The sequence below is a fragment of the Piliocolobus tephrosceles genome, chromosome 10, assembly GCF_002776525.5.
Source record: "Piliocolobus tephrosceles isolate RC106 chromosome 10, ASM277652v3, whole genome shotgun sequence".
In the NCBI taxonomy this organism is placed as follows: Eukaryota; Metazoa; Chordata; class Mammalia; order Primates; family Cercopithecidae; genus Piliocolobus; species Piliocolobus tephrosceles.
Genome location: NC_045443.1, coordinates 49,146,118 through 49,168,755, shown reverse-complemented (window position 1 = coordinate 49,168,755; position 22,638 = coordinate 49,146,118). Strand labels below are relative to the sequence as shown.

Below are 22,638 nucleotides of genomic sequence, written 5' to 3'. Positions count from 1 at the left end.
ACATGACCTTGAGCGAGGTATTAACCTTCTTGCACTCTGTTTCCTAATCTGTAAAGTGGGGCTGTTAATATGCAGCGTTAGGCAATTTTGTTGCTGTGTGAATCTCACAGCATGTACTTACACAAACCTAGATGGCATAGTCTAAGTGCTGTAGCCTCTTGCTCCTAGGCTAGAAAACTATACAGTATGTAACTTTACTGGATACTGTAGGCAATTGTAACACAGTAAGTATTTGTATCTAACACAGAAAAGGTGAAGTAAAAATACAGTATTATCTTATGGGACTACCATCATATAACAGGGCGGTCCATCACTGACCAAAATGCTGTTATGCGGCACATGACTATTTCATCGGGCTATGTAAGAATTATATGAAGAAATATATATCTATTTTTTAGAGACAAAGTTTTTATGTTGCCCAAGTTGGACTCGAACTCCTGGGCTCAAGGGAACCTCCAGCCTCAGTTTCCTAAGGAGATGGAACTACAAGCATGTGCGCCCAGCTAATATATTTTTTAAAGTACTTAACAACTAGTAGAGATTCAATAAATATTAATCCCCCCTCTCAATGTAAAACCTAAAAACAAAACAAAAAAACACCACCCAAGTAAAAATGTGTCTCCTTAACCACTAATTAGGAAGTGGCAAGTTTCAGTAAGAAACTGCTGGCCGGGCGCGGTGGCTCAAGCCTGTAATTCCAGCACTTTGGGAGGCCAAGACGGGTGGATCACGAGGTCAGGAGATCGAGACCATCCTGGCTAACACGGTGAAACCCCGTCTCTACTAAAAAATACAAAAAACTAGCCGGGCAAGATGGCGGGCGCCTGTAGTCCCAGCTACTCGGGAGGCTGAGGCAGGAGAATGGCGTGAACCCGGGAAGCGGAGCTTGCAGTGAGCCGAGATCTCGCCACTGCACTCCAGCCTGGGCGACAGAGCGAGACTCCGTCTCAAAAAAAAAAAAAAAAAAAGAAACTGCTGTTCAAGTTTCACCTCTGTCAGGAACTAGTTGCGTGGCTTTGGGCAAGTCATTTAACCTCTTTGAACCTCACTTTTCTCATGATTAACCAGAAAGAAGGGACTGAACTATATGACCTCTAAAATCCTTTCCAGCTATGTTTGAATCTAGTTTTGTTTTTAAGTTTACATTGTTTGATCACTGACCCAACACTGGACAATTCTGTTTTGTTTTATATGCCTTTTCCTAAACATCTTTTAAATACAGACATTTTGGCTAGCCTTCTGTTAACATTCATTTTCCACTGAAACAAAAGTGACAATTATAAAAGCATCTAAATTTACTGTAAATCTTAGTTCATTAAATCACACACACTAAATTAAATTCTCTCTGAAAAGCTAAATCTGGACTAATGATAACAGCCCCTTAGAATCTGTTTCATAGTGACTCATCAGGTTAAAAATTTTACACACTGTGTATGTAAACAATACATACCTAAAACTCTCCTTATTCCAAGACGGAAGAATTACGTAGTAGAAATAACACAAATCGGAAAACCAAATCACAGGAGTAACAAAATCACTCCACACATAAACCAGTTAGGAAGTGGTCAGAACAAAAGCCCTACTAGCATAGACTTTTGTCATTAACAAGTTAGTCAAATTTAAACTAAAGACAAAACCACCTTGGCAGGGTTTGAACATGGTTCCAAAGTATGATTGGAAGGTGGTTTGTGGTAGGATGTAAATGCAAATTTGATTCATGAGACAGGCTGTGTTTCGAGTAAGGCTGACAAGTTCCAATCTGGGCAGACTGTCTAGCTCCGTGTTACAGAGGCGCCTGACACAGCTGGGCCTCAGAAAAGACAGGCCACTCAGTGACACCATAGCCCAGCTAAGAATTCTCAAAAACCGCCACATAGGGTCAGACTCACAGCCATTTAGCCCAACATCCCGCCTCAGACCCTCACCAAGAGCAGTGTGGGAGAGTGCAGTGTGATGGTGCCCCCTGTGAAAGGGAAGAGGCACGGCACACAACATCTAAGTTTGTCCTAACAGATGAAGGTCCAGGAGCGCACCTAAAACTCTTTTGAAGCTACAGTAATTATGAATTTTAACTTAATTACTACTTGTGGATAATTAATTTCATAAATTTAGTACTGGTTGTGGAGCACTGTCCTGTTTAGGTACCCTAGACTTGATTCTTTCAAATTTCACCAGGCAACCTTCTAGTTCTGCCCTTTCTCTTTGTGATTTTATGACTTGATCATAAACTGATTCTCAGCACTCTTTCCAGATGAGAAATTCACCAGATAGGCCAAAGCGATAAGAATAGCCTAATACAAGGCCGGGCGCGGTGGCTCAAGCCTGTAATCCCAGCACTTTGGGAGGCCGAGACGGGCGGATCACAAGGTCAGGAGATCGAGACCATCCTGGCTAACCCGGTGAAACCCTGTCTCTACTAAAAAATAAAAAAAAATTAGCCGGGCAAGATGGCGGGAGCCTGTAGTCCCAGCTACTTGGGAGGCTGAGGCAGGAGAATGGCGTAAACCCGGGAGGCGGAGCTTGCAGTGAGCTGAGATCCGGCCACTGCACTCCAGCCTGGGCAACAGAGCAAGACTCCGTCTCAAAAAAAATAAAAATAAAAAAAAGAATAGCCTAATACAACCATGATTACTTTAATTATTCTTCCTTGGCCCTTATCCCAATCCCCTCCAGTTTCTTTGGCATAGAACAAAGGCCACAACTCTACACAACTATGACCGCAGGATCAGAGACACCAGTTTTATGTTCAGGTAGGGTGTTTTCAGTTTGTTTCCCGTAAGAAAACACTGTGTAGAGCTACGCTGTGTTACTGTATCAAGAGTTTTCACTTTCATCCTCTCCTGTGATCCCCACAGGAACTCAGGAGCTGAGGCAGGTACAGCTGCCTCATTTTATGGATAGTAAAGCCTCGGAGAAGTTACGGGGCTCACAAGTGGTAAAGCAGTAAAACGATGGGGCACATCTCCAACTCAGGTCTCTAGGGTCTAAGTCCCATCTTTTCCCCACAATACCACACAGCATTCTACCACACTCTGACAACACTCGGCACACAGAGTCGGCAGGGCCATGGCCACACTAGGAACACCTTCATGTGATCAGATTCAGCACCCTGCAAATATCATTCACATCACTCTGAACACATTCTTACCCTCCCCGTATCAAATGCACTGTTGGTTTTCTGACCAAAGAGCCACACCATGTCTTCCTGCAGTTCATCTCCAGGGATTTAGTGTGTTACAGCCTGGGATAACAATGCCACTGGAAACCTCAAGGTTTCACCATGAATTCCTTACTTCTTATTGGTGACTCTACCAATATTATAGAAGTGGTGCTTTATCCCTACTTTATTTTTTAAGACAGTTTTTTTTTGTTTGTTTTTAAAATTTTCTTAGAGACAGGGTCTTGCTATGTCGTCCAGGCTGGAAGTACAGTGGCTACTTACAGCTGAAGTCATAGCTCACTATAGCCTCAAATTCACGGCCACACACGATCCCTTCCGCCTCAGCCTCCTCAGTAGTTAGGACTACAAGTGTACCCCACCACACTGGCTAAGATAGTTCTTTATACACAGTGTAAATTCCTTTAATTCCTTTGTGACTTTAAAATAACTACCTGTACAGACTCTATGAGGGTTGAAAGTCCAGATAAACTCTTTCTCTTTATTCACATGCATGCTTACCTCCATAAAAAATTTCAAATTATTAGCCTGCCTGGGCTTTAGAGAAACCATACTGCCACCTTTTCTCGAGTGGGTAATATAATGTTTTCTTAGATTCAGTGGCCCTTTTATTAGGTCTCACCAGCATAGCAACGAAGGTCTCTTTGGAAATATCTTTACACATGTAAGAGTAACAGGTCAATTTAACAGTCTTCTGGCTGTGGTGCCATTTAAAGAAATAGACTATGTTCCATTCACCTTTGCATCTCCAGGGCTGAATTCTAGTAGGTCCACACTAAACATCTGCTCAAAAATGGCCATTTATGATGACAACATTAAAGTCCTTTGAGATGGGAGGAAAAATAACATTGTCCCAGTTACTACGGCCATATAACAAATCACCCCAAAAACTTGTGGCATCAAACAACCATTTAATCTATGCATGGATTCTATAAGCCAGCAACTTGGGCAGGGCAGCAGAAACAGCTTATCTCTACTCCACAATATCTGGGGCTTCAGGTGGAAGACTCCAAGGCCGGGGGCTAGAACCATCTGAAGGTTTACTCACGCTTACATCTGGCGCATGATGCTGGCTGTTTGCTGGGGGCCTTTGTTCTTCTTGATGTGGTCCTCTTCAACAACAGGATGAGCATCCTTTATCCAAAATGTTCGGACCAGAAAGTATTGCAGATTTCTGATTTTGGGGGATTTTAGAATATTTTCATATACATCTGACTGGGCATCCCTAATCTGAAAATCTGAAATCCAACATGCTCCAACGAGCATTTCCTTTGAGCACGTTGGTGCTCAAAAATTTTTGGATTTTGGAGCATTTTGGATTAGGGATGTTCAACCTGTAGTCCCTTTGTGTGGGTTAGCTTAGGCTCCTCAAAGCCTGATAGCTGCCCTTCCCCAGAGCAAGATCCCAAAAGGAAATGAACCTGGCAGAAACTGTAATTATTCTAGCAGCCTAGCCTTAGATACCACAGAGCATCACATCCACCATAGACCATAGATCAAAGCAGTCAAACCTCCGCCCAAATTCAAGGAAGGGACATGGGTAGACCCCGCCTGTTGGAAGGAGTGTCAAAGTCACATTGTAAGAAAAACATGTCGGATGGGAAATATAGTTGCAGTCATTTAGGAAATACAATTTGCCACAAAGACCCATTTCTTTAATTAGGTCTAAAACATCCCATATATTTATCACTACTTAAATTCAGAATAAAATGACATTTATTACAAACCAACTATGAATGTAAGATTGGTTTTAAACCTTTACCTTGAAAGGTATCTAACATCTACAACTTGTCTACTTCGAAATAATTTGGGCTTGTGTGTTTCCATAGCATGCTTCTCAGTACAAATGGAAGAAATCATTCTCTTTTTTTGAGATGGAGTTTTGCTCTTGTTGCCCAGGCTGGAAAGCAATGGCGCGATCTCGGCTCACTGCAACCTTTGCTTCCTGGGTTCAAGCAATTCTCCTGCCTCAACCTCCCAAGTTGCTGGGATTACAGGCCCCTGCCACGGCGTCTGGCTAATTTTTTGTATTTGTAGTAGAGACGGGGTTTCGCCATGTTGGCCAGGCTGGTCTCAAACTCCTGACCTCAGGTGAACCACCCACCTTGGCCTCCCAAAGTGCTGGGATTACAGGCGTGAGCCACCATGCCCAGCCAGAAATAATTCTTTTAGTTTCTCTGCTACCTCCTCTATCACTAAGAGCACCTTCAGGGAGATATAATTACACAGGGATTAACAGCCTGGGCTCTGAGGTCAGACAGCCTAAGCTTAAATTCTGGTTCACTTATTAGCTGAGCAACACTAGGCAAGTTTCTTAGGCTCACAGGACTCGGGCTGCCCAATTAGAAAATGGAGAAAACTAAGAGAATCAACTTCATAGGATGGCTCTGCGGAATAAGATAATCAGTATATACAGCTCTTAGCCAAGGGCCTATACAGTTAAGTGTACAAGCAAATGCTAGACATTCCCACTAGCACCAGCCACCGATTCTCTAGCAGGTTTCCCCCAACCTTTAACATTTTTTTTTTGTTTGTTTTTGAGACAGAGTCTTGCTCTGTCGCCCAGGCTAGAGTACAGTGGCGAGATCTCGGCTCACTGCAAGCTCCACCTCCCAGGTTCACACTATTCTCCTGCCTCAGCCTCCCGAGTAGCTGGGACTACAGGCGCCCGCCACCACGCCCAGCTAATTTTTTGTATTTTCAGTAGAGATGGGGTTTCACCGTCTTAGCCAGGATGGTCTCAATCTCCTGACCTCGTGATCGGCCCGCCTCAGCCCCCAAAAGTGCTGGGTTTGTTTCAGTTTTTAAGATGGAGCCTTGCTCTTGTCACTCAGGCTGGAGTGCAATGGTACGATTTCGGCTCACTGCAACCGTTGCCTCCTGGGTTCAAGATGTTCTCCTGTCTCAGCCTCCCGAGTAGCTGGGATTACAGGCGCCCACCACCACACCCAGCTAATTTTTGTATTTTTAGTAGAGAGAGGGTTTCACCACGTCGGCCAGGCTGGTCTCAAACTCCTGACCTCAGGTGATCCACTGGCCTCGGCCTCCCAAAAGTGCTGGGATTACAGGCGTGAGCCACCATGCCTGGCCACCTTTAATGTTTCTAAGTGCCTTTAATTTTTTGTCATTGATATTGGAATCTTCTGCAAGTTATATTTTAAATTGCAGTTTCCCAGAATATCATTATCATACCTAAAATAACTGACAATAACCTTAATGTAATCAAATATCCAGTCAGTGCTCAAAAATCCTTTATTATCTTGAAAAAATTAACAGCTGGCTCAAATCCAGATCTGGGAAGGGAATGGTGGCTCACATCTGTAATCCCAGCACTTCGGGAGGCTGAAGTGGGAGGATCTCTTAAACTCAGGAGTTCAAGATCAGCCTGGGCAACATAGTGAGACCATCTCTACAAAAAGTAAAAAAATCAGCTAGGTGTGATGGCACATGCCTGTCATCCCAGCTATTCAGGAGGCTGAGGTGGAAGGACTGCTTGAGCCCAGGAGATTGAAGCTGAAGTGAGCTGTGACTGTATCACTGCACTCCAGCCTGGGTAACAGAGCTAGACTCTGCCTCAAAAATAAAATAAAATAAAATGAAAATCCAGATCTAAATGAGGTTCTTTCACTGCACTTGGCTGAGAGATCTCCTAAAACCTTTCTTAATCTATAGGTTCCCCCTTAGATTATAGGTGCTGTTATTTTTCCTTGCAAGTTATCTGTTGAAGAATCTAGGCCATTTGTCCTGTAGTTTCCCACATTCTGGATTTTTTGGGTTGACTCTCCAAGGTGTCATTTAACATGTTCCTCTCTCCTCTGTATTTTCTATAAGCTATTAGCTAGATGTAGAGGTTTGATCTGATTCAGGTGCAAATTTCTGGCTAGAATACTAACAAATGATGAATACCATCCCTACCATACCTCGCAAGGCACAGAACTTCCAGCTGTCTTTTCGTGATGTTAATTATTTCTTCTTTTTTTTTTCAGTAATGTTTTCCTCTTCTACTTTTCCAGGTCCTGTGTAGGCATTCCCCTACCTCCACACTCCCCTCCTCCAACCCCAACAACATTAGCCACACAGATTTTGGCACACACACATTTTAAGTCTAGAAAAGACTACGTTCCAGACTACTTGAAATTTACTCTGTAATCGATTTCATCCATTATGCAAGATTAAATTCAGTGTATTTCCTTAAGTAGTTCTAAGACTGCCTATCCTAAGGATGGGTTCTTAACCAAAACTGCTGTATCCCTCTCTTGTTCGTGTTTGGATAATCAGTCTGTAATCACTGACGTCTGGCCTAATTCTGTGGTTTCTCCAAGCTCATTATCCCAGTCAGGTGGTCTGCATCATATCTCTCCTAGCCCAACTATATCATCCATATAAGGAAAGGACCCTGAGCGATGTCACATGGTACTGTCTTTATCTAGTAAAGCTTCTACCTCCCATTGTGCTTTGATGCGGCCGCATCCTCCCCACAGGTCTGTACTCTAATATGTCCAACCTACTGGTTGTCCTCCCACCCAGCTGCTGACACTGAATCAAATACATCAAAAGCTCTTACTTGCTACTAAGCATTTCAATTCTAATATTTCATTTGGAGGAATTCTACTTGGTAAGGGGGTCCAAAACTATAAATGTTAGTTGTGCTATTATGAATATCATATATCAGGTTTTTAAAAAATATATTTTATCTTTACTACCTTTTTTTCCCTGCTTACCAAAGTAACTAACCCGTGTTTCCTCGTTTAACAAGAATTTCAACCACCACAGAAATATATAAAGTAGAGGTTGAGCGCCCCTTTAATTCCTGCGCCAGAGATAATTACTACTACAAGTTTGATGTAGTTTCTTAGGAATACTATATTTCAAGAGGAATTTTTTTTGCAAATTGATACTGAAAAACTGAGAACTGAACTTGTTCACCAACATAAATTAAATTACACTAAAAATGTGAATATATGATCACATATTATATGTAAATTATATACATCAGATGAGATTCAATACAATCCCTATCAGAATCTCAGTGGCCTATACATGTAAATTATATACATCAGATGAGACTCAATGCAATCCCTTTCAGAATCTCAGTGACCTTTTTTTTTTTCCAGAAATGAAAAAGCCGATCCCAAAATTCATATGGAATTGCAAGTGACCCTGAAGAGTCCAATCTTGGGAGAAAAAAAAATAACAAAGTTGGAGGACTCATACTTCTTGATTTCAAGCTTACAACAAAGCTACAGTTATCAAACAGAGTGGTGCTAAGTATAGACACACAAATCAACCGAACAGAATTGAGAATCCAGAAATAAACCCATATATCTATGGTTAACTGATTTTCAACAAGAGTGCTTAGAACATACAGGGGAAAGGAAAAGTCTCTTCAAAAAATGGTGATGAACAAATGGATAACCACATGCCAAAGAATGAAGTCAGACCCTTACCTAACACCACGTGCAAAAATTAACTCAAAATAGATCAAAGACCTAAATATATCAGCTAAAACTTAAAATTTCTAAAACTCAGAAGAGGGGTAAAACATCATGACCTTGGATTTGGCAATGGTCTGTCAGATACGACACCAAAGCACAGGCAACAAAAGTAAAATGGATAAACTGGACTTCATCAAAATTAAAAACCTTTGTGTATAAAGGGCAATATCAAAAGAGTAAAAAGAAAATGGACAGGAGAAAATATATGCAAATCTTATATCTGAAAATGGCCTAGAATCCAGAATATATAAAGAACTTTTCAAATTCAACAACCACCAGATTAAAAACTGAACAGGAGCCATGCATGGTGGTGCATGCCTGAGGTCCCAACTATTCAGGAGTCTGAGGCAAGAAGATCATTTAAGCCCAGGAGTTCAAGGCTGCGATGAGCTATGAATACACCATTGCACTCCAGCCTGGGTGACAGACAAAGACCCATTCTCTAAAAAACATAATAATTTTTAAAAAACCAACAAAACTGGACAAAAGACCTGAACCAGACATTTCTCCAAAGATATACAAATGGCCTGCAAACACACGAAAAGATGTTCAACATCGACTCTAATGTACTGCAAATTCAAATGAAAACCAAAACCATAATGAGATACCACTTCATACCCACTAGGAAGGCCATAAGAATATGAAAAAGAAATTTAAAAAGTGTTGGTGAAGATTTAGAGAAACTGGAACCCTTCGCGCATTGCTGGGACATAAAAGGGTACAACTGCTGTGAAAAGAAGTTTGATGTCTCCTTATTAAGTTAAACCTAGAACTACCCTATAACTCAGCAATTCTACTCTAAGGCATACGCACAAAATAACTGAAACAAATGTTTAAACACAAACTTGTACATGAATTATTCTCAACAGTACTATTCACAATAGCCAAAAGGTGGAAACCACCCAAATGTCCATCAAACGATGAATGAACAAAATGTGGTATATTTATTACGGAATATTATTCAGCCATAAAAAGAAACTATTGATACATGCTCTAATATAGATGAAACTTGAAAGCATTACATTACATGAAGGAAGCCACATATTAAGATTCTACATATATATGAAATGTTGGCCGGGCATGGTGGCTCATGCCTATAATCCCAGCACTTAGGGAGGCCGAGGTGGGTGAATTACTTACAGTTGGGAGTTTGAGACCAGTCTGGCCAATATGGTGAAACCCCATCTCTACTAAAAATACAAAAAATTAACTGGGTGTGGTGGCTCATGTCTGTAATCCCAGCTACTCAGAAGCCTGAGACAGGAGAATTGCTTGAACCTGGGAGGGAGAGGTTGCAGTGAGCCGAGATCATGCTATGGCACTCCAGCCTGGGTGACGGAGCAAGACTTCGTCTCAAAAATAAATAAATAAATAAATAAAAATTAAATAAATATCAAAATTTAAAAATAGTGGTGACGGTTTGCACAACATTATGAAGGTACTTAACACTACTGAATTGTACAATTAAAATAGTACATTTTCTGTTTCACGTATTTTGCCACAATTTAAAACTACTACCATATATCCCTATTTGCCAAACAACATACACAATATAATCTCAATAACAAAAACAAAAAACTTAGAGTGTTTTTCAAACTGTCTTCTTCCTGAATCTCTAGACTCTCCACCATGTCCAGGAATCTCTGAATTCACAAAGAGGAAACCAGTGTCCTTTTCACCAGTTTCTCACCGGTATCTAGTACAGCACCTGGCAAATAGCACTGTGCCCAATAAATGTCACTCAACAGATCTCAGCCTAATAATTTCAGGGGCAGAGGGGGCCTCTGCCAGAGTTGCTCAGCTTTTACTCACTTTATAACTTTATATACATTTCTACGTTTTCATTTTTAAGAGTTCCACTGTCTTAAAAAGAAAGACAACTGTTAATAGCTACTGATCTAGACAACTGCCAAAATGTTTATGAAAATCTGAATCAGGTTAAAAAATATCTGGCACTAAACTGTTCACAAAATAGAGGCAATGTTTGGCTTTCTTGGGGGGCTGGAAGGCAATAACTAGGAACTGATACTGTACTAGCAAGGTTCTAACTAGTCTAAATAGAAAAATCTTGCAGCAGTAAAGCAATCACATGCTATTTGGTTAAAAGAAAACAAGACCCAAGTTACATTTTCACCTTTTACAATCATCAAAATTAGATTTTAAAAATACATTAAAACAAAAAGCTTTCAAGTACCCAAGAGCCATAATAAAGTCAAATTTTACAGGTGCCAATGGTGGTATATAGAAAAAAACAAAAACAAAATGTACTGGTAAAAAGCACAAAAAAAATATAACTGACTTAATAAAGGAAGCTATTTGTATGGTGGGGGGGTGGGGAGAACCACAGATTTAACAATAAGACACTTGATAAGCTTGGTATTTAATTCCAATCTGGGAAAAAGTCTTGGAATGGGGTTTGCATAAGAGAAAGGTGTTTGGAAAGCCAGGTCCACACTATATCCATTCTACAAGCTGCCTTTCTGACATTCTACTTGGAGACAAACCCAGCCCTAGAGAGCTGTTTAAACAAGTCCAACCTTAAGTTTCTGTTAGAGAATGAAAGCTTTGTTCTCACTCAAAAGAGACGTTTGATGTTTATGCTAAGGAGACCTGTCATTGCAACTTAATTTATGGCTGACTGTAAATACCTGAACATCTAGCAAGGGCCCACCTGCTGCTCAGAAGAATGTCAAGGTAAAACTGAAATGAGCGAGCATCATTATGAGGGAGTGTGTCCAATGTTCCTGGGACCTACGTGTACAGACTCAGTTGTCATATTTAGACAATCAGGAAATTGCATTTCTCCCTTGATTTCAGTTTATGATGAACATGTAAAACCACTGTTTTCTTTGTTGAGTCTGAATAAACATACTTCTGGCTCAATAGACCAGGGAAGGATATTTATCTCTGGTATTTTCTTCCTGACCTATTTATTATAATATGGACGAATGGAGAGGAGACAGTGTATGTCACAGTTTTGAGTGAGAAGAGGGATAGGAATGATTGTTTCAGGCAACTGGGACAATGAAAAAGGAAAAAAGAAATCAGACAAACTGAGAATAAAACTAATGAGGTTGAGAGATCAAGTTCATTTGGCTGGAATAAAATGGGTAGGCGTAGGATAAACAGAGATGAAAGAGGTGAGATAGAGAGAGAGATTATGATGTTCCAAGTAACTCACAAATGTTTGTGGCATTTTTTGAGTAGGATTAAAATTCTATATACACAAGATGGTAATAAAATTAGAGCAAAACAGAATTGGAATTATTTACCTAGGATTTTACTGAGAGGATGGAAATGAATGAATTAAATTAAACAAACTTATTAAGTACTTAAAACATGCAGGCCTCTGTGTAGGCCAAAGTCATATAATGAATAAGCCAGCTCCCCGCACCAACTCTTTGGGCACAGAGAGTGGGAGGAGAAGACAACTATAAACAGTGCAACTCCAACTACCAATACAGGCCAAGGCGAAAAGCAGAGAGGATGGAATCACTGACCCGGAGAACACAAGAGGATGAAGGTCCACACTGGAGGACACTGGGTTTGGCCAGGAGGAGAAGTGGGGAGAAGCATTCCAGAGAAAAAGAAAGGGGAAGGCAAAGGGCTGTGAAAAAATATTAGCTATATTGGGTTCACAGTAAATTGACAGTTCCAACAATGCCAAGGTTCCAGCCAAAGACAAGAACAGTCAGGAAGACTAAGACCAGATGAAACTGATTGCAATGCTAAGCTAAGGGGTCTAGAGTTGATCCTAGAAGCCACAAAACCTATAGGTCAGACAGATAGGGTGCATTTCCAAAGTTAAATCCAGCAGTAGGATGGAAAACAAATAGGAGACTGAAGGCAGAGAGCCTGGTTAGAAGGTCACTTTTACAGTACTCACAGTTTATAGTACAGTACAATATTTAGACCACATGTTTTGGACTTGGATAGACTTTGGACCCACTGCTTACCTTCTCTATGCCCTAGTTTTCTCATCTGTAAATTGGGAATAAGAGCCCCTAGCCCCTCAAAGAATAACTATATAGAGTAAATGATATAACACAGGTGCGTAGCGTAATACTTTACTATATAGTAAACATTCAGCAAATCAGATGCTTTTATTACAATTGTCACCTGAACTCCTCATAGTTTGTGGTAGTTTCAACAAGCAGAAAAAAAGTCCATTTGTGTGTAAGCTTTTTTTTTGAGACAGGATCTCACTCTGTCACCCAGGCTGAAGTGCAGTGGTGCAATCATGGTTTGTTGTAGCCTCAATTTCCTGGGCTCAAGCCATCCTCCCACCTCAGCCTCCCAAGTAGCTGGGACCACAGGCACGTGCCACCACGCCCGTGTAATTTTTAAAAATGTTTTGTAGAGACGAGGTCTCGCTATGTTGCCCAGGCTAGTCTCAAACTTCTGGACTGAAGCGATACCCCACACCTCAGTCTCCAAAGTGTTGGGATTATAGGCGTGAGCCACTGTGGTCAGTCTGTGTGTGTAAACTTGCAAAGGACAAGGACAGACTCTTTCCTCAGGATCCCTCTCAGCATTCAGCTTAGTGCTAGGCACGAACACTGACTGATTACAATTCAATCTTATCTTCTACAGGTATAAAAGGTAACATGCAAACATACACCAAGACAATATATGAGGATGTGGGGCAAGGTGAGTCCTCTACTACCAAAACAAAACAAAACAAAACAAAACAAAACCCAGAAAATACTTCAATTCCCAGATTCCTCAACTCAAATATCCCAAGCACCTAAAAAACTTATTTCCAAAGCATCCACAATTCCTCTCCCCTCCACTCACAAATATCTAGAAAAAAGTTATAGGCAGATGAAAGCCACCTGTGATCAAAGTATTTATTTTTATACGTGAGCGATGGGATGGCTGGGCACTAGGTCTCAAGTACCCCCATGACTATTTTGGGGTATTTCTCATTATTCCCCTCTCTTGCTTTACCTATTTTCACCATCACCATTTGACTCACCCCCACCCAATGCATACATTTTTTAAACCACCACCTAGTTACTATTTCACAGTTCCTACAGGTCAGAAGTCCAGGCACAGCATGGACAGTTCCAGTTAGGGCTGCCTTCTCATCTAGGATTGGGTCCTCTCCCAAGCCTACTGGTTGTTGGCAAGATCCATGGCCTTGCAGATAAAGGACTGAGGTCCCCATGTTCCTCCTAGCTGTCAGCTGGGAACCACTCTCAGCTGCTGGAGTTTGCCTGCAGTTCCTTGCCATGTGGCTGTTGGGATCGGCAGTTCAAAACATGGAGGTCTGCTTGCTTCCAAGCCAGCTGGAACATCTGATTTCCTCTTGTGCAATAAGCTGAGAAATCTCTCTGCTTTGAAAGGGCTAGTTCAATCAGGACAGACCCACCATGATAACCTCCTTTAGATGGCTAAAGGTCAACCGACTAAGACCTTACTTCTATCGACAAAGACTAGCATTTGACTGAATACCTGAAGCAGGTGTGTGGACACCAAAGATGGGGAATCTTGGGGGAGGGAGGAGCAGAAGGTGGACTGTGGTAGGCACAACTGCCTTACATTTCATACTTTTGTTTATTGTCCACCTCACCTGGCAGAAGGTAAGCTGAGAGAAGGCAATTTTGTCTCCTTTGTTTTACTGCCGTATTCCTAACACCTGTGACAATGCCTAGTATTTGACAAGTGCTCAATAAATACATGTCAAGGGACCCTTTGGATCAGGGGTCCGCAAACCCTGTGGCCACAGACTGGTACTGGTCCACAGCCTGTTAGGAACCAGGCCACACAGCAGGAGGTAAGTGGCAGGCACATACTTGAGCTCTGCCTGCTGTCACATCAGCGGCAGCATTAGATTCTCATAGAAGTGGGAAACCTACTGTGAACCACGCATGCGAGGCATCTAGCTTGCATGCACCTTATGAGAATCTAACATGCTTGACGTGCCTGATGATCCTGTTTTATTTTTTTTTTTTGAGGAGTCTCACTCTGTTCCCCAGGCTGGAGTGCAGTGGCGTGATCTCAGCTGACTGCAACCTCCGCCTCCTGGATTCAAGCGATTCTCCTGCCTCAGCCTCCCGAGTAGCTGGGACTACAGGCATGTGCTGCCACCACCATGCCTGGCTAGTTTTGTATTTTCAGTAGAGATGGGGTTTCACCATGTTGGCCAGGCTGGTCTTGAACTCCTGACTTCAGGTGATCCATCCACCTCGGCGTGATGTGCCTGATGATCTGAGGTGGAATAGTTTCATTCCGAAACCATATCTCCCCCACTTCCCATGTGGAAAAATTATTTTCCACGAAACCAGTCCCTGATGTCAAAAAGGTTGGGGACCACCACGCTAGATCACCATGGTAGGTACTTAACATGCATATATTTAGTTTGCAGTCTGGAAATGGGACTTCTAACTATATGTATTAAAATTAAAATTCTGGTTCAGTGAAATTCTACAATTTTATTTCTACCTCTTTTGTATACAGTTCTAACAAAATATGGTTAATGCAAATTTATGTGTAACCCCAATATCAACATTTATGGTACCTTCCTGCTCACTGGCAGCCACGCACAGAATAGTGAAACATTTGAAACACCCACCACATGCATTCCCAACTGAGGTCAAACAAGGCAACCCTGCCTTCTTGTTTCAGCTGGCATACTGTAAACAAGTTATCCTTTCCACAGCATATTTAGTGTCATGCTTTTCATTGATGATTTTGCTGTATAAAATGGTCCCCCACAAGTAGTGCTGAGGTGCTGTCTAGTGTTCCTAGGCGCAAGAAGATAGTGATATGCCTCATGGAGAAAATACATGTTAGAGAAGCTTGGTTCAGGCATGAGTTAACAGTGCTATTGGCAGTAAAGGTCAATGTTAATGAACCAACAATATGTATTAAATAAGATGTCTTTAAACAGAAACAAAGCCAGGCATGGTATCTCACGTCGGTAATCCCAGCCCTTTGGGAGGCCAAGGCAGGAGGATCATTTGAGCCCAGGAATTTGAGACCAGCCTGGGCAACGAGTGAGACCCTATCTCTACAAAAAATTTTAAAATTGGCTGGGTATGGTGGCATGTGCGTGTGATCCTAGCCACTTGGAGGCTGATATAGGAGGACTGCTTGAGCCCAGGAGTTCCAGGCTGCAGTGAACTATGATGCATTTTTTTTTTTTTTTGAGATGGAGTCTCACTCTGTCACCCACGCTGAAGTGTAGTGGCACAGTCTCTGCTCACTGCAACCTCTGCCTACCGGGTTCAAGCGATTTTCCTGCCTCAGCCTCCTGAGTAGCTGGGATTACAGGCACATACCACCACGCCTGGCTAATTTTTGTATTTTTGTTTTGTTTTGTTTTTGTTTTTTGAGACTCGCTCTGTCGCCCGGGCTGGAGTGCAGTGGCCGGATCTCAGCTCACTGCAAGCTCCGCCTCCCGGGTTCCCACCATTCTCCTGCCTCAGCCTCCCAAGTAACTGGGACTACAGGTGCCCGCCACCTCGCCCGGCTAGTTTTTTGTATTTTTTAGTAGAGACGGGGTTTCACCGTGTTAGCCAGGATGGTCTCAATCTCCTGACCTCGTGATCCGCCCGTCTTGGCCTCCCAAAGTGCTGGGATTACAGGCTTCAGCCACCGTGCCCGGCCAATTTTTCTATTTTTAATAGAGACGGGGTTTCACCATGTTAGTCCGGCTGGTCTCAAACTCCTGACCTCATGATCCACCTGCCTTGACCTCCCAAAGTGTTGGCATTACAGGTGTGAGCCACTGTGCCCGATCTGTAATGCACTGTTGTACTATACAGCCTGGGTGACAGAGCAGGACACTGTCTCAAAAAAATTAAAATTAAAATTAAAAATAAACAGAAACACATAAAACAGGCCAGGTTCAGTGGCTCATACCTGCATTCTCAGCAGGCGAAGCCCAGGTGAGTGGACTGCTTGAGCCCAGGAGTTCAAGACCAGCCTGGGCAACATGTTGAAACCCTGTCTCTACCAAAAAGTAAATAAATACACAAATTAGCTAGGTGAGGTGGTGTACACTTGAGGTCCCAGCTACTCAGGAGGCTGAGGTGGGAGGATTGCTTGAGCCCAGGAGGCAGAAACTGCAGTAAGTGAGATCATATCACTGCACTCTAACCTGGGCAACAGAGCGAGACCCTGTCTCAAAAAAAAGAAAAAAAAAAAAGAAAGAAAGAAACACATAAAATAAGGTTATGTATTCACAGGTTGAAAAAGTGACCAGAGGCTTGCAGGAATCTAACCCTGTGTTTCCCCTAGGAGCAATGGTTGAAGACTTGGTAATTCAGTTCTACAATTCAACTTTATAGAACTACCACGAGTAACAAGACTGTATTAGCCCCATTTTACAGATAAAACAATGAAGCTGAGAGAGAGGTGAAATGGCAGCTCCAGGCACACTATGGCACAGCATCCTGTTTTATTTTCTTCACAGCACTCATGGACTGATTAATTGAGTTTACTTATTTATTTTCAGTCTAAGCCATTGCAATTGTAAGTTCCATAGTAGCAGTGATTTAGGGACTTTTGTTCATCTTGTTGTTATTTAAATCCCCATGCCAAAACCTGTTCCAGGCACATACCCAACCCAATGAATAAAGAAATCTCCTATATGTTAACTGTGTAAATATTAGGGGTGATGTGATGGTTTAAAGGGAAAGGCAGTTACTTTCATTATGCTAAATTCAAAATATTTAGGGAGACAAATGCAGGCTTAAGATTGGGTGGAGACTAAAGAAAACCAAAAAGCCCAGAGTTGCCTAAAGTGGCACTGTCTCTGAACCCTAGAGAGCAGATAAAGATTGCCCGGGATGGAAACTTCACAGCTAAACCAAACTCTGGCAACTCTACAGAGTAAAGGAAAGAAAGACAGTCTCTGAAATCGTATTTTTGCTTAGCACACCATTTCTCCATAACAGAGGAGAGAGAACAGACATGGACAGAAATGGTGCCTCTGAAGCCAAAGCTCAAGTTAAACCATGCATGAGAGTGAAAAACTGAGAACAGAAACTCAGAGCAGGTATCTGAACCTGGTCATGAGGCAGTGCCTGCAGAGTTAAAGAAATGCAAGTTGGACTTAAAAGTTTCCCGCATTCCCAGTCCAGGTGGAACTGATGGGCTGTAGCTGCCTGCAGTATGTCCAGCATCAGTACTGGTGAGAAAGGACTCTAGAATTTCCTTTTTATGAATTCAGAGAGGAAAACGAGATTAAGACCCTCTTACACCAACTCCTACAACAACAGCTAACACAAGAACTGAAGACAAAGAGGCGAGATCCCAGAATTAATGTTCACTGCTACTCTGAGCAAAAATTGAACAGTAAACAACAAAGATTTCAAAATTATAAAGAGCCACTTCAGTATTCTGTATTTAACCTTCAAAAATGAAGATGACCTAAAGCACCACGAACTGAGAATTCCATTCCACCTCAACACCCTGTGCTCCTCAGTTATTATGAGAACAGACTGCAGCCCAATTCAACTCATGTTCCAAAATGCAACAAGCAGCTTCAACAGGACATGCTGGAAGAAGCAGCACGTCTCATCGTTTACTGATTCATATTTTGGTAGCAAGGTTACAATTAGCTCACCGGTGGAGAATAAACCTATTTATAACACAGCAGTCCACCTGAAAGACATAATCATCTAAAAAGATTCTTAGAGGAAAATAAAGTGCAGGTTCTTCCTGTACTGACTGCAGATTTCCAAGGTCCTTTTGGATAAAGTCCTCAGTCTAACCTTCCTGTGTTCACAGTCACCATTCTGGCCACTTCTCAGCCTCCATGTTCTTATGTAACATTTACATAGTGCCATAAACATACCCAGAGTTGCGTAAGAATTAAAACGTTGCCAAACCAATAAAGCCTAAAGCAGGTCACTCCCTCCAGACTGTCTTTGATTAGCACAGGTATGCTGCCTAGTCGACAATGTAAGAGCCTGTCAGAGACAGAAATTAACTTGAGGAAATCTGAAAGGGGTCTACAAAAAAGCACAAAAAGAAATTAACCACACTGTGACATGTCGTACGTCTATCAATCACAGAGTATGTTTTTCTGCTCCATAAGATAAAAAAGTAACCCAGCATTGCTTATTCACTGAAGTCAGAAACGGTGTCTAAAAATACCTCCCCGCCAACTGGCTATCAGTAAGTCAGACTCACAAATGTCCCAATAAGAGTGACACAAAATATTTCCTTATTTTACAGAGGGAAAACTGAGCCAGTCACAGAAAGGTTAAGTTACTTGTTCAAGGACAACTTGTAAGAGAGCTAAGTTCTAGGGCTGAAAACCAGCCTCCTCCCTCCATCTGGCTTTAACCTTTAACCAGAGTAGCCATTTTAATATGTTTTATCACATCTGTTCCAGGAGCTGTTTAAACAAAACTAATCAGAGGTCCTCTACAAGACTGCACTTCCACTGTACTTAAAATCCATGTCCACTCAACAAAATTACAAGGGTTAGCTTGAAATCAGATTTTTAGTCCGCTCACAAAATTTCAAAATGTTCCTATGAGAATGTCAAATATCTCTCTTGTTGCTTTTGTCTTAAGAAATGAATGTCATGTTCTCCTGCTACTAACTCAATTTTACATTTTTAAATGTGAAAATTCCAAAGCCAGGCCTTAAAACATGTACACCTATCAAACGGATGCTATTTCTAACTGAAACTCATTCTCCTTATCACTGGCCTTTTACTAAGTCCTAGTTAATTCATTAACAGAAATGCCTTTCCCTTACTGCCCTCACATCATGTCCAAGTATCAGGCATCTTCAGGCATCAGAGCTGCCTGGCTCTGTCACTCCTCCAGCCCACGTAGGGGAGCACTATATAGGAAATGCAGGGGAGGGGAAAAAAATCAACTTCTTGTTATCCCACAGCCTCTATTTTCCCAGAACTGACCTTTTACTTTAAGCCTTTTGCAGCAGTGGTCTCCATAGCATGCACTACTGGCAACTAGACGTGTCCCGGAAAAAACTGTAGTGTCTGGCCAAGAAGTTTAAAGGCCCTGGAGAATGTTTGCTGGACACACAACCTAATTTCCAATTTACCAAAAAAAGAAACGAACTCCCTATTTTACCCACCCACCTTAACCCCCACAAACATCCATTTTAGGAAGATTACAAAAAAATGAACTCTGCCCCAATCAGAACCAATTGGATTATCAAACATTCTTAACTAGGCTCACAACCAGAAAAACCCCACAAACACTAATATCAAATCAGCAGGGAAATGACTGTTAAAAATCCTGGATATATTAGGGGCAGGATAAAAATTCCTATATGAGGAATTTAAAGATTTATACATACACAAATAACATGACAAACCTAGAGGTTCAATCTCCCCCCCCCTTTTTTTTTTTTTACTACCCAGTAGAGAACATTATGTTACACATTCCAAAAAATGGTCCTTAATAAGGCCCGATGAACATCCTTATTCATGCAAATCATTATCTCACCACAAATGTCAAGCTCGGTTCACACACCTTCACCATGTTTCTCAAACCCCTCAGCCACAGAGCAGTGAGGCCGAAGAACACACACGAGGTGCTTAGCAGAAGCATCAGCCCGTGAACAAAGACCCCGCTGCACAGGCTCCACCACTGGGAACAAATATCAAAGCCGGAGATAATGAACTTGTTTTTGAGACTCCACAGTGGCATGGTGTCTTTTCTTGACTGTCTGGTTTATTAAAGACGACTGAACTCACCTGAGAATCATTCTTTCTAGGGGAGAAGAGAGCCACAGAACACACTTGATCTCCCATTGCTGGAAGGTTAGGGGCTGCTGAGAAGTCAAAGCAGCAGGCTTTGTACATTGGGAGCGAATACAATCCTGATCATCTCTCCCAGATCCATCTGTGGGTCAATAATCGCTTCAATATAACTGCCAAATATAACCTTCATCTACTACCTCAAGGCCAAAACACATTCGTCAGGACTCTCTTAAACGAAATATTTAAGGGTTTCATCTGCTTTTCTAAACCCCCAAAGCCTCAAAAACAACACAGCCAGCGGAGTGTCCCGCAAAAAGGTACCCGCTTCTACAGAGGGGAGAGTGGGGTGGTATAAGGCGAGGCGCAGACTGTGGGGATTGGAAGGTAAGGGGTGTGTGAGGGTGGGCGGGCTGGGAAGAGGCATCGTGTAGGAAGGTAAATAAGTACTGACCAAGGGCCGGGGATACAGTCCGGTGGTGGGATCTTTAAATAATCTTGGGGGGTTGGAGACACGTTCTAAGATTTCACCTGAAAGGCATCCACAAAGTGATTAACTGAATGGGCCCCCCGGAGTAGGGTGGGGGAAGCGAGGAGGAAAGCAAATACACCTAGATTCAGATCAACCCTTGGGGAACTCGGTTCCATAGGGTTAGGGATTCCAAAGCTAGGCTCCAAAAAGGTTTAGGGGCCTGTTCGTCCCACTTCCTCCAAATAGCCTCCACGGGGCATGTGTGCCGGAGGGCGGAGGGGAGGATTGCCCCACTGAACTCAGGGGATTGAGTGAAGGGGAAATGTGACTCCCTTTCCCAGAACATTAGGGAGGCAGGGGAGGGAGGGGAAGAAACACGCCAAGTGCAGGACCTGAAGGAAAGGTTAGAGACCCCTTCCCCTGCAGTCTTGAGGTGCGCGGGCTCCCAACATCAGGATCCCTCGGAGAGGCTAAGACCCCACCGCCCGAACCCCACAATCTTGGCGGGAGAAAGACGCCCCCCAGGAGCATCTGAAGGGAGGGAAGAAAGCCCCCCGCCCCTGGACACGGTGAAGGACAGAAACCATGGACCTCCAAATCTTGAGGCTGGAGGCTCAGGCTTCCTTCTATGGAACATGAGGGCGCTGGGAGCGCGACCCCCGAGAGCTGCCCGAATCCAGTTCCGCCTGGAACAGGGCTCAGGTCCCAAGGGGCCCGGCGTGAGCTCTGCCGCCGAAGGGCAGCCGCGCCTCCGAGGTCTGGGAAGCTGACTGGGGGTCACCCCGACTCCTCCGCGCCCCCCACCCGGCCATATTGTGCGCGTGGGGAGGGGGCGCGCTGTAGCCCAGCGGCCGCGGCTCGAGGCCTCGCCCAGCCCTCTCCATCCCGGCCCCCGCCCCCCGCCCCAGGACTCACCCTGGATCCCCCGGGGCCCGGACCCGCCGCTGCCGGCGAGCAGGAGGACAACAAGGGGGAAGAAGGAGGAGGCTCCGGCCGACTCCGCCATAGTAACCGCCGCCGCCGCCGCCGCCGCCGCAGCCCAGCAGCGCCCAGCGCGCGCGCGCGCCCCCGGCGTCTCCCCTCCTCCCGCTGCCCGGCTCCCGCCTCCCTCTCCTCCGCCCGGCGCCGGCACGTGCACTCCCGGCGGAGCCGGCGCCGCGGCCGCCGCGCGCGCCCCCGAAGGGCGGGGCCGGGGCGCGCGCGGGCGCCCGCCTTAAAGGGGAGTGTCCCTGTTAAAGGGGTGGGCGGGGCTCACGCCTCGGCCAACCTCGCTGATCGGTGCTGAGCCCGGCGCGGAGGAGGCCGGAGCCGAACGTGCAGTCTCCTCCCTCTCCTGCACCCCACGCAACGCAGAATTATCTTATCAGAGTCGATCCCCCGCCCCCGTCGAATATTCTACGAATCCCGTGCGTGTTCCAGTTCCTCCATCCCTGCGCCTAGCTTCAAGCCCCCAGCGCGTCCCCTGGGATCATCGCCGCGGTCTCCTAACTGGTTTCCCTGCTTGGTCTTGCCCCCTGCCATCCTCTGGACGCGGCAGCCTGTGTGATGGAATTGCGGCATGCTCCTTTTCAGAACATAGCAAAGCTCTTTACTGATGACAGTATGGGTAAGGGTGCCGTGTCAGGCACTCTGATTGGGCGGGTAGGTAGAACCCTTTTGGTAAACAATTGTCATTATGCATCAGATGCCTTAGAATATTCATATCCATTTACCCAGTATGAACCCCTGTCTTCAAGAAATAATAAGAGGACAGATGTTTATTAAAAATGTTAACTTGTATATTTATTATTGTAAAAAG

At 43.6% G+C, this 22,638-nt stretch overlaps 1 protein-coding gene across 1 annotated transcript in view; it reads right to left on the bottom strand.

The window, feature by feature from the left end:
* Window positions 1-21,942, bottom strand: part of ACVR1B (activin A receptor type 1B) — a 46,527-nt gene extending 24,585 nt beyond the window's left edge. Inside the window, exon 1 of the mRNA XM_023211077.2 lies at window positions 21,756-21,942. Coding sequence (XP_023066845.1) covers window positions 21,756-21,846 — 91 coding nt within the window. The 5' untranslated portion in view covers window positions 21,847-21,942. The remainder of the gene's footprint in view (window positions 1-21,755) is intronic.
* Between the last annotated feature and the right edge of the window lie 696 nt (window positions 21,943-22,638).